The 14,085-nt window shown below is 33.3% G+C and overlaps 1 protein-coding gene across 1 annotated transcript in view; it reads left to right on the forward strand.

Annotated features, from left to right (window-relative positions):
• LOC132952467 (uncharacterized) overlaps nt 1-14,085 on the forward strand; it is a 41,460-nt gene that overhangs the window by 14,968 nt on the left and 12,407 nt on the right. Inside the window, exons 3-7 of the mRNA XM_061024778.1 lie at nt 2,846-3,011; nt 3,098-3,156; nt 8,775-8,922; nt 10,897-11,061; nt 11,144-11,272. Coding sequence (XP_060880761.1) covers nt 2,846-3,011; nt 3,098-3,156; nt 8,775-8,922; nt 10,897-11,061; nt 11,144-11,272 — 667 coding nt within the window. The remainder of the gene's footprint in view (nt 1-2,845; nt 3,012-3,097; nt 3,157-8,774; nt 8,923-10,896; nt 11,062-11,143; nt 11,273-14,085) is intronic.

Raw genomic sequence — 14,085 nt, forward strand, 5'->3', positions numbered from 1 at the left:
TTTTTCAAGTATCATCGCCGCGTAAGAGTGTATAGTTGCTGATGTCCTAAAGTCAATCGTAAGGATACAGTAAACTAGTTCGCCATCGAAAAAAGAAAAGTCGGTTGTCAAGGTTAAAGTGTAGTTGTTGAGTCCTAAAGACCAACGTAAGGATATAGTAAACCAGTTCACATAATGTCATACTTATAGTACTATGCATCGGAATGATAATAATTCATAATTCGTCAGGAGGTAATTATCATTTTTATTTATTTTTTAGTTAAGATAATATAACAACAACCAATTAATTGTTCGTGGATACGATTTTTGAAGATGATAAAATCAATTCAATAATATTAAGCCATATTGTACGTAAAACAAAACTTCTCGTAAGTAATACCTGTTTTTATAAAAAAAAATCCGTGCAATCTTTCCACACTATTTAATTCACCGTTTCCAGTCCTTCGTGTATCTAAATTTTTCTTGTGGGCTACATATAATTGTTACGAGGTCTGTGTGTGTTAAAACCACCGGTCTGGGGCATATTATATAATACAATATCGTATTGAGGTGTTGCGGTACGGTATTGGCGAAAATCCATCTACGGGCATAATATTATATCAACGTCCTTCGGTAACAATCTAATATTCTATATTATAATCGAAAACAAAATCAACTGCACATATGCGTTGAATTCATAAACAACAACCACTGAACAAACAGAATGGCTTTTAAAAATTATTGTTTCTCTCATTTTATAGTTATTGTTGGTCGCTTAAGGTTGTAAGAGGATATATATATAACATCGTGACAGTTTTCTAAAAAAATGACTTCAACGTTATTAAAGTATAATATCATACTTATAGTACTATGCGTCGGAATGATATTAATTCATAATTCGTCAGGAGGTAACTATCATTTTTATTTATAAAGTAAATAATTTTAATTTAGATTAATCATTTATATTAGATAATTGTATAACGTTTAGAAGATAAACAAAAAGCAGTGTACACCTCTTATAATGTCCAATGGTTATGATAATCAGCTACTTAATATAACCGTTTAATCTGGAATCGTATAAACTATGATTGATCAATGATCATAAAATATCTACGATGTACTTACTAGACTCTAGTAACTAGAGGTATGTCACTAAGTTTTAACATTTTACAATCTTAGAGATCAAACTCAGATCGAAAATTGTACAACTTTTCAACTGCATTTTTTATCTCAGACAGATGCATCATTTTCAATAAAGGTTATGATAATGTTTGGTTGTTTAGTTTTAACAAAGTATTTGAATAACAATAGGTACGTCTTATGAAAAAAAATAAAGCACGTTCATATGTATTTTGTTATTTCAAATCTTACGAGGAACTATGCATTAATTATTTAAGCGTTAAAAACGTTTCCAATTTTTAATAATACATTTATAAGATACAGACAATTATAAAATGATCATAATATGGTGATTATTTCAATACATTTTTTATAGTTATTATTGTTGCCTATTGATTTCAACGAAACATTGAAAATCGTTTGAGGAGAAATCTTTATAATTGTATAGTTCAAATTTTAACTTTAGACTGGACTAAGCAATAAAATTATTTGTTGACAATAATTTGAAAAAAAAACCCATCGACTGTTGACAGTGGGCAAATTCTCATAAATAGGATCACAATAAATTATCAAAAAATGTTTACAGTATGCTATAATTAATATTCTTGACTTTACAATTTCAAATAGATACAAATATAAATACGACGATGCTTATAAGCATAAGTCTGTTTAAAAAAATAGATAAATATACGCCGGATCGACTGGTGGCTTTAAAATAAGGATTAACTCATTCTGAATAATATATGGATAATTCACGCAAAATATATTCAAAATAACACTAAAACAGATATCTTTAACGTACAATTTTAAGTTACATAATAAGATAGCTAATAAACTCGTGGTAGATTGAAAAATCCAAAAGGTTTTAACTATACGGTATAAAATAAGATAAATGCAAATTTATGTGTATCTATTATATATTAATTCTAAATGAAGATAAACAAAAGTTGAGTAACATGTTCATTATAAATAACAAGTTTATTTTTTTTCAGATAAAGTCGAGTAAGTAATTTACAGAAATGTTGTTTGCGAGATTTCTGATTTCAATGATTATCCTTGATTTCTAATGATTACCCATGTTAACCAAAGATTTAGGTTTATGTATAATTTACAGTGACGTGTCTATATAGACAGTGACAACACTATTAAACTATCAATAATAATAATAACTGCTAATGAACTTCATTAGGAGGTTATTATAATAATATATTAAGCGTACCTTGCGTCCATAAGAAGTGAAATAAAATGAATTTCATTTTGGAATCCTAATCATTCGGACTCATTTTTCTCTGTTTAATTACTTTTAATATTATATTTGCATTATGATTATGGTAGTAAAGGGTTTTATAATTAATGATACCACATATCGCATAATTCCGTAGGTATGTAATGATACCGTAGCCGACTTCGTTGTTTTGTTATAAAATAACTAAACTTATTGGATCTTAGTGAAATTGGTCTAAATCTGTAGTAAAAGTCATCATAATAATGTATTGGGTAAAAATCGAGGGTTATATTATTATCAACGAGCAGCTATGATTTTTTCAGTCATTCGACGGGATATTCTAATAAGGAAACAAATAATGTTTATTATCCGTATATAATTATGATTAGTACAATTATTAGTGATGAATATATAACTTATATATAATATAATCTTCAAGAACATAACCACTTTTTTCTTGATTTGTTTTGTTTATTATATAATTATAAGTACCTACCCAATATTCAAATATTGTTATAAAAGTGAGTTTTTCAAATATAATTGTAGAAAGGATATCAACTTATACTTCAATCCTATGAATCCGCCATGCAGATCCGTTTTGTTGGCACTGGAAGCTTTGAATTTAGAAATTAACTTAATAAATATACGTCTCTCCGCCAATAAAAAACCAATAGAACATTTCCTCAAAGTATGTCTTCAAAAATAAGTTTTCTTATTATGCTGTATTTACCACCAGCACTATACGAAGTTCAATACAATCTTTGTTATTTACAGACAAATTATAAGTACACTATACCGGTAATACAGGATGGTGACTTTGTTTTATCGGGGAGGTGAGTTCAAATTATACCATTTAATATATAACTATACTAGTTGTACCTAAATACTGAATGATATTATAATACACAAAATTATATTTTTGGTTTACTGGTTCTGAGAATTATGTATAAAGCATGGATTTTTTGCATAATATAGAATATAAGTTGTGTATAAATGAGAAGCAAATAAATTATGTTTAAAATGATAATGTCAATGATTACAAAACTCTGGTAAGAGGTTATAATAAATATAGTGCATGATGATACGAAATATCAATAATTATAATTCGACAAACAGTATAACAAATTAAAATTAGATGATTAAAAGAAATAAAATACATATGTAGACGTTATGCAATTAAGGAATGTCTTTAATTGGAGTTAAACATATTAAATGTATTTTCCAAGACTTTCGAAATTTAAGTAAATAATAGGGTAATAATATCTTTGAGTATTTTCAAATAATTGAGTATTTTATTTAAATCCTCTGGTTGTTCACTTGTCGGTTGGTAATGTGTGACCTCGGCGCATGATCGTCTTTGAGTAATAAGTGGAAACGTCTCAATCGGTGCTGATTAGGACGAGCCTGGTTCGATATAGAAAGAGGAGTTGATTTCTTTAGATGGTGTTTGTATAAGGGGCAACCTTTGTAAGAAGTTGTACGAACCCCCCTGCGCAAAATGCGCATTTGGCCGAGAGAGTACGATCTTCTATGATGGTATGACTCAAATGTGATTGGCAATTGTTGAACTTAAGTTAATAATAGGGTAGTAATAGCATTGAATATTTTTAAATCATTGAGTATTTTATTTAAATCATCTTGTTACAGAACATTTATCACACGTAGGGTTCTGAATTTGAAATATTTCAAAACTGAAAATTTCACTCTTCTTGAAATATTTCAATGAAATTATGAAAACTAATTTCTCTTCTTTTAAACGTGTTTAGCTATAATAGATGATTAGAAATAATATATTGATTACCCACTTAGAAATAAAGAGAAACATATTATTTTTGTTGATTTATTATTTCATATGTGTATATTCTATATATAGTGCTGATAAATATTCCTAGCATTATTTTGAGAGTAAAAACATTTTTTTATGAGTTTTAAAATATTGTTGTATGCGGTCTGTCAGTGATCCAAAAGATAATGGTTTAAAATAAAGTTGAAGTTAATTTCAACCAGTAAACGAAATAATAATGTATATATTCAGTAGTTATTAGGGATACAAAATTCGTATATGTGTGTGTATGTGACTGAGTGATGTGATTATGTGAAGGTGCCCTAGACTATTTTATTTAATACTTAGGTCATATTTTGTATATTGTAAAAGGTCACGATTCACAACTGTTATAAAAGTGGTTTATATCTACATACATTGTGAATATAATTATAATATAGTTAATATGCGTTCGCAGAGCAACAACAATATGGCTTTCAACAATATGTTATGATGTTGAGTTGGTTTATGAGTTAAATTTGTAACTTAAGAGTTAAAAGGCAATGTTTAAATTTGTTATATTATAGATTTGCTAGACAACTTATAAATTATATGTAAATATGTTACATATTTTCTTTGTTTCATACAACAAACAAACTTTTAAAAATGTTCACTTGGAATTTGACGACTATAAACTTTTAGATATAATAAACATTTTATTTTTATTTTTCATGGAAATGAAATATTTCAAGAAAATACATTTCATGATATTTTAAAACCCTAATCACACGTACACAATTAAAACAGTCCTTCTCAGGACCAACAAATAACATGGACAAATAACGACCAATCACTGGCTGTTATTGAAAAAACACTAAAAACAACAACCGAAATACAACTTACAGTGACGGAGGTGACATCAATGGACAGGGGAGGAAAATACCTATCCAGAGGTATTACCAAGTTCACCGAAAGAAGAAAACACTGCAACCAACATAAGACAGAAGATACGAGACAATCTGAAGGAGAGAAAAGGAGGAAAAAGACGACGAAGACAAAAAGTAACGAGGTCAAGAGTGGCATCATCGGATAGGGGATAAAAATACCCACCCATAGACACCACCCACGACCTAATCGGAACAAGGGGAGATAAGTTATTACCGGAAACGTAGACACAACCAGACGCAGGCTAAAACCGAATACACAAACCGTTTACTAGTCGGTACGGTAATGTGTTTATATACCGGTGTGTTCCACCGCCGATGAAACCGTTTCCATCTTTCTTGACGTAGAGAAAGCCTTCGACCGAGTCTGGCACGTAGGTCTCCTCTACAAACTATCTCAACTCAACATCCCGACTGAAATCGTTAAAATCATCGAATCCTTTCTCACTGACCGCACTTTCATCACAAAAATCGATGGCTCATTCTCGTCCACCAGACACATACTAGCAGGTGTCCCTCAAGGATCCTGCCTCTCTCCTACTCTCTACTTGACGTACATAAACGACATACCAACAACTCCAAAAGCTCATCTCTCACTATTCGCTGACAACACAATGTTCTTTACTTTCGACAAAAACCCAAAACGCGCAGCCATACAATTACAACACCAACTCAACCTAGCTACTACATGGTTTCATCGCTGGAGAATCAAAATAAACCCGACCAAAACCGTAGGTATCCTTTTCGGACGTTCAAATACTTCACCCATCCCACCATTAATACTCGACAATCATCCAGTGAACTGGTCCAATCACGCAAAATACCTTGGCGTCACAATCGGCCGCAGACTCACCTTCGATAAACACGTACAAAACATCACCAAAAAGGCCACTCGCGTTCGCGGAATGCTCTACCCCATACTTAACCGTTCTAGCCCCGTCCCAAAGACTTCGAAACTCAACATTCTAAAACTCTACGTCTCTTCAATTCTCACTTATGCAGGCTCCTCTTGGGCACCCGTTATCGGTCCCTCACACTGGAAACGCATCGAATCTGTCCAAAACATCGGTATTCGCACGGTAACAAGTATGCCCTCTATCGTCAAAAACTCGGTCCTTTTAAAATCTGCCAATTTCAAGTCTATCCAAAACTCTATCCGTACCCAATCTAAATCGATGTTCTACAAAAACTCCTTCTCTGCTCATGCCCACATCCGACTTTTAGGTAAAACTCACCCCCCTCCAACCACTAAAAATAGGATCAAACCCTACCCACTATCATGGGTAGGCCAACAATTTTAAATAACCACCCTCACCAACTTTCATCCACTAGTAGAGGCAAAAGCCTGGTATAGTTAACGGCATAGCCGCCCCTTCAATGCAAAGCCGATGAAACAAACTTCTTCCACTTCCACATCAAATCTCAAGACTTCAATCAAACTATACAACAGACTGAATTGAATTTTTAGAAGAAAGACTTACGAAGACACCAGCCGCCACGACGATTTTATAAGTGATCCTGTTCAGCCAATCAGAGGTCCAGAATCGCCATCGCAGCAGAAAATCAACACGCCGTCGTTACGGTTACAAGCACCACCGGCGACGTGCAGCTGACAGCGCCCACCGGCCTTACGTAGACTACGACGAATCTACACGGCCCGCCGCCGCGATCTCTCGTGACGGTAAATTGCCTATACGCCACATCGCTCGGTGTTTTCTCCCGGGACACACCTCTCAGGGCTAATCGATGACTAAATAATATTATTTAGCGAACGTCCTCGAAGTGTGATCACGGTCGACAGTGCACGGCAACCCACGTACTATCTCGGCGCGACGTCAAACAGTCCTTCGATCTGCGGACGGGTCCAAGCTCAACGTTCGACCGACGACGGATGGCATCCGACCCGAAGCCAGACCTTGGAGTAAAGTCGTCGCCGACGACCAAGGATCTGGGAAGCCCATACGCTACCTACCCGGCGTGGCACGAACCGCTACTAGCCAGTGAAGCTCCAAGGCGCCCGGAAGGACTGCCAGCCAACCGACCGGACGGACCCAGAGGAACGATTCCAACGCCCGCAGGGGAACCCACGGAGACGACGACCTGACCAACAACACTCGACCATAACTCGTTGCAACCAAACTTGCACTTTTCAGTGCTCCCAAAGCATCAAGGCACTTATTCAATTTGACCTCCCCGGATTCGACTCGTCACCGGTGTACCGCTTAATTAAGCTTGTACCGGCGACGGTCGATCCCCAGACCCATAACTGTACGCAACTCATGATCTGCCCAATACATTGTAATTAGAGTCCGGCCTCGGCCCCCGACTAACTCCAAGCATCACCGACTGTTACGACTCACTTTTTCGAAATCTGGTCGGAACAAGCCGACACTTTACTCACCCCTTATCTTATATGTTTATACGTATATTTTATACCAAAATAAAGGAACGTGATTACTTACAAACTACGTACCTTCTAATTACTTCACGATTCGGAACGTCCACCCCCCCCCCCTTACGCTCCGTTTCAATCTGGTTGTTCACTTGTTGGTTGGTAATGTGTGCCCTCGGCGTATGATCGTCTTTGAGTAATGAATGGAAACGTCTCAATCGGAGCTGATAAGGACGAGCTGGCTTTGATAAAGAAAGTTGAGTTGATTTCTTAAGATTGTGTTTGTATACGGGGCATGCTTTGTAAGAAGTTGAACAAACCCCTGCGTAAAGTGCTCATTTAGCCGAGAGAGTAGGATCCTCTATGAAGGTATGACTAAAACGTGATCGACAATTGTTGCACTGAGTTGGTCAACGATTTTTTTTTAAATGGTTTTATATTTAACCTTTGTATATTGGAGGAAGAACGTATCAAAAATGTATGCATTAGTGGTATTTTTGTCGAGTTCTACAAAAAATAATGGTAGAGGAAATTAGTTTTTTTTATGTTTATGATATGTCTAACTGAGTGTCCAAGATCATATCAGTGTTTAATTATTACTAAATGTGCTTTAGCAAAGTCAGTATATATTCCATTTGTTTGAGTTATATAATATTGTAATAACGTGTTTTTAACCAAGGCTAGAATAGTGCATTTAAAGGGCACTTGGGGATACAGCCAAATTAGTTATTGTTAAGAAATGAAGAACAACAATTAGTTTTTTATAGTTTGAGATCAAAGATGGATAACCGCTCTTTAAAATTGGAAAGACATAGGATGACTTCCAACGAGGGAAGGAGGTACCCGATTCAAGTGATGAATTAAACATTTTAATTAAAACAGTGCTTTAAATAAATATACAATTATAGAGAAACATTGCAGGAATATGAACGGGGGCGTCGGTAGAGGATAGTTCGTTAGAGATAGAGGATAAATCGTAAGAAAAATATGGAAATAATTTAATGTTAAGGAGTTAAGCAACAAAGGTGTGAATGAGAGTAATAATTAATAAGGAAATCAGAGAAGGGATTGATAATATCTCCTCCATTTAACGGGAATTTGCAATACTTAAGTTACGGTCTTGCGGTCTTAAGTGGAGTAGGTCGATGAAGTTAGGGATGCTCGATGTCAGCGCGGTCGGCGAACGTAGTATGTTTGTAATTTTGTATAACAATAATATAATACTCAACCATAATATTATACGTTTTTTAATAATTAATTTAATTTCATTCATTTATTTATTATTAACAAAACCTTATACAACTATAATACTCAACCATACTCAAACTTTTTTAATTGTTTACGTTTTAACAGTCATGCAATCATTGTGTACTTGGTTCGAAAATACGGAGGAAAAGACGATCATCCGCTGTACCCCAATGACCCGAAACTTCAAGCGCAGGTCAACCAAAGACTGCATTTTGACAACGGCACCTTGTATCCGGCTTTTAAAATTCAATACGTGAATATTCACATCATTATTATTTTAACGATCAATTAGCAACGGTTATTAATTTACCGGTGTCGTTTTATGCAATGGCTTATCCACTCGCTGTTTTTAAACACTCGTAGCAGGTACTTGATACCTACCTTGCATTTCTTTCGCACACACACGCTGTTTGCGCCGAGAACATACAAAAATAGGCTGTGGGCACGGTTACCAAAATACTTCGTCGCGCACTCTTATCTTACATTGACCAACCTATAACTTGTGTGTATATTATGTAATTAGCATTCAACAGATGGTGGCCAGGTTCGCCGAACAATTCCTACGAATGCTAGTATGTAGGTGGGGTATATATTATGTAAACTTATTATAACTGATTGACAAGGTAACTCATGTAATAAATGGCAATTGAATATAAGTTGTCAATTTTTCTATATTGACGAAAGAATGTACAGGATGGGCCACGGGTATAGGGACAAAAGAAGACCCACCCTGGTTATATAATAATAAATATATAGCCAGGCTGGCTTATAATATAACAATAATAATGATAATAAGTAGGTACTCACAATAATTATAAGATGCGAAAACTGGCCAGCCGATATACCTAACCTAAGTGTAATAATATACATTTTTACGCCACTAATAAATTATAATAATTACAATTGTCAATTATAATATAATTATTAAGGCGATTAGCGCTCACGGTAGTACAATATTCACAAAAGTGATGTCACAAAAATGACAGTGGCTATACGAGCCGTTACCGACAATAACAATAATAAAACACAGTGGCGATAGGCGCACACGGATAAATAAATACTAAACTAAAAAATGAACTCGGCGATTAGCGCCTATACATTTATAAAAAAAAAAACTTCAGCGATTAGACTGCAATAAAATTGATCGGACAATCAACCAGGTTGGCGATCTACTGCTAAATAAAAAAATATAATAATTAACACACAAAGTAGTAGGTATACTAAATATAATTCACTGATAGGGTATGAGATATGTGTGTGGTGTTGGTCGGAGGTGGTGGTGCGCGGAGTGGTAGGCGATACTGACACAAAATTATAATATTTTGGTGTTATAAGCAGTGTTGAGTTTATCTAGATTAATATTCTTTTATCTTTTATCTTATCTAGATAAATAGAGATTATTAATTTACACAGTTATCTAAGATAAAAATCACCGTTATCTAGATAATTAAATTAATTAAACGGCTTTTATTTATTATAATTTATAGGTAGACAATTAAGTAATTTATTAAGTAGGTGATTTTTACTAATAACTATCGACATTTTTTGATAACATACTATTAAGTTATTTCTACGAACTTACAGAGAGTTCCATAAACCAATATAAAAAAAATTATCCGATAATTTATCTAGATTAAAAAATTTTTTTCATCTTTATCTAGATAAATAAACAATTATGTTATCTTTATCTTTATCTAGATAACATTATTATAATTTATCTTTATATTTATCTCGGCTCAACATTGGAAATAAGCTTACGTAATAATAATATTGTCGTTCCGGGCGCAAACACACACTGAATATCACCGTTCCCACCAATTATTAAACGTTTTACGTGGTATCAACCTATATGATTTATGATCAACCGACTACTGTTACCAAGCATCATATTATCATTATGCTGTAATATTCGTTTAGGCTTGTTGTAATAAAACTATGACCAGAATACCAGTGGATCGGTGGTAAAATTAAAAATAAATCTTTTCGTCTAATCGTTTCAATAAAAAATTTAAGTCATTTCATTTTTATCAGTTTTGTAATGGTCGACATGGTGTAAAAAATACCATTATATAAAGTTATCTTCAACACAAATTTCTCAAAAACTCCCAATCATAGGTACAGAAAAAACCTTGTCGATGCGATCTATTTTTATTATTATACATGCATAATATAATATATTTGCCATGGAAACACGATTTAAATTTGAAGATTTTTTTTCATTTTACAGAACAAATGGATTTACTATAGAATAGCGAAAACCAAAGAAAGAGAGTATAAAATCCACAAAACTCTCGAGTTTTTAGAAAATGTTCTGAAAAAATCTCCTTGGACAGCCGGCGATTCAATGACTGTGGCCGATTTCTCTTTGGTCGCTTCCATTTCAACCTTTCAGGTATTTTTTAACGAATTTTTTTTACACATTATTGTTATAACCTGGGACACACGTTTTACACACATTTTCGTATTTTCTTCAGGTTGCCGGTGTTGACTTGAATAAGTACGACAATATAAATAAATGGTTTATAAAGTGCACAAATACAATGGCCGGATACGAAAATGTTAATAAGAATGGAATCACTTTATTTAATACTCTGTTAAATTATGTGGAAAAATTTGATAAATTAAATCGACATTATATGGTATAATTATAATATTTCGTTTCTTCTGACCACATTTCGTGTGTAGTGTTTCAATTTCTCCTTTTTTGTTTGTTTGCACTATTCAATGGTATAATATTAATTATTGCTTTATACAAATTTTAAATTACAAATATAATTTCTATAATTACTATTGCCATAAATTGTTTGGTAGATGGTGCGTATAGATTATAACCAAACGTATAATAATATACAAATAATGCTAAAAATATGTAGCAATAAAATAATATAAATATGTTGTGAATGATATTAAATAATATTTGTATATACTTATTTTTAGTTTAAATGAATGTACCTATGTCTGTCTGTCCGTCTGTCTGTTTGTACTTGTGTCCATATGACCTTGAAAACTATTTATATATTTTTTTGAGATTTCCGTCTGTTTGTGTCCATATTACTATGACACGTTCATATTATTTATATAGAGTAGGCAATTTTAATGGGCAACGAAGTGCACGGGATCAACAATGATACCCCCAATGATCTACCACTGCGTAGGTAACTTAACAATAATCAATGTGTGTAATGAAATGGACGCTTTTTCGTTTCCGGAAACTGTCAGGCTCGTAACTATTTAATTTTTGAGAAACCGACAGCCGGCAACCGCTTCCCCCCTTTTGTTTGGTTCAAAAGTTATACTCATTCATTAACACTCCGGCAATTTTATAGATCATGTTCATCAGACGCACTACCGTTTCACTATATACGCATGTTTCCGTGGAAAACACTATCATAGGTAATTGTTATTATATCCTCCCACTCGGCTGTCTCTATCTTAGTCATTTCCCTCCCTCGAACGCGTGTTATAATTTCTATACTGAACAATGCAGTATATACGTTAAATATTCGTTTTATTTACATTGACATAATTTCACGTACATTTCACCAGCCCCCCCAAATATAATTTTTGACATTTTTTTTTTGCGAAACATTAGTGTGCCATTAGTGTGAATTTGTGTGACTATTTTCAGAATTTGTGCGATACTGGTTTAACCGTAAATTCAAAAATATATATGGGGGGCTGTAGAAATGTTCCCCAGCCCCCCCTCATAGAAAAAATTACAATTTTCAAAATTTTCTTTTGCCAAACATTAGTGCGTTATTAGTGTGAATTTGTGCGACAACAACCAGAATTCGTGCGACACCCGTTATACTCGGAAAAATCGTTTTTTCCATTTTGAGCATTTCCCCAGCCCCCCTCATAGAAAAAATTACAATTTTCAAAATTTTCTTTTGCCAAACATTAGTGCGTTATTAGTGTGAATTTGTGCGACAACAACCAGAATTCGTGCGACACCCGTTATACTCGGAAAAATCGTTTTTCCATTTTGAGCATTTCCCCAGCCCCTCCTCAAGGAAAAAATTACAATTTTCAAAATTTTCTTTTGCCAAACATTAGTGCGTCATTAGTGTGAATTTGTGCGACAACAACCAGAATTCGTGCGACACCCGTTATACTCGGAAAAATCGTTTTTTCCATTTTGAGCATTTCCCCAGCCCCCCTCATGGAAAAAATTACAATTTTCAAAATTTTCTTTTGCCAAACATTAGTGCGTCATTAGTGTGAATTTGTGCGACAACAACCAGAATTCGTGCGACACCCATTATACTCGGAAAATTTTGAGCATTTGCCCAGCCCCCCCCCCCCCACTATTATGGAAAAAATTACAATTTGCAAATTTTTCTTTTGCCACCATAAATTTTTGCGCTGTCTTCCAGGTAAGTCAAAATATTAAATTTTAACATTGGATCTAAATCAAAAATTTTCATATTCAGTCATCACCAATATTACTTAATGTATTCAGATATAAAATAAGACCTTTTATATATTGCATGCTTGTTTAGAAAATAATATCACATTATTGTACTTTCAGTATAATTTTAAATACGATTTTTTGAGATTTGTGTATCATGAAGATACTTATATAGATAAGTACAATCAATTATAATGTTGGTGTTATAGTTTAAGGTTAAAACATTTGAGTATTTGACAAGACACTGAGTTGAACCGAATACAATTTTATTTAATGTAGGTAAATTGAAATTGAATGTAATGTTTTAATATATTTTACTTCACCGATTACCAGATAGCCACTAAGCCAGCGATGAAACAATACTGCTTTGGGACGCGTATAATATGTAGCGTGTCAACGAGGTCCGTTTCGCAAGCACTGCCACTTTCGAATCATAATACCAAACCTTAATAGTATTATGTACTTTTTTTTGTACAATTTTGTACAACCAAAATTAAATTTTGTACATCCCCCAAACACGACCAAAACCGTTTTTCCTATGCGCATACTATTATGTACTATACTTGTGTACATTTTAATTGAATGACAAAACAGTTTTTCCATTTTTCAAATCAATTACCTGTATTTTCCTTTATTTCCTATGCCCATACTATTATGTACTATACTTGTGTATAATTTAATTGAATGATGATACAAATATAAAATACATAAAACGTAGGTAGTATACTATTTTATTCATCTTTTACGTAATACTTAATATACCTTCCATTTTAATTTATTATTTATACACATTTTATCATACCTTTTTTTATCCAATAGATAATGATAAATACTTAATATACTTGCTTACAGTCTCTTCCATGTTTGAAATTATGTCATTGATATTTGATATTAAACCATTTAATTTATTGACGTGAATGATGTGATTATATTTTTAATACCAAAAGTCCGAAATGTAAATTTATCATTTTCTTTATAAATCTATATCAAATATTTTGGTAAGAA

Source organism: Metopolophium dirhodum, chromosome 9, assembly GCF_019925205.1.
Source record: "Metopolophium dirhodum isolate CAU chromosome 9, ASM1992520v1, whole genome shotgun sequence".
NCBI classification, from domain to species: domain Eukaryota; kingdom Metazoa; phylum Arthropoda; class Insecta; order Hemiptera; family Aphididae; genus Metopolophium; species Metopolophium dirhodum.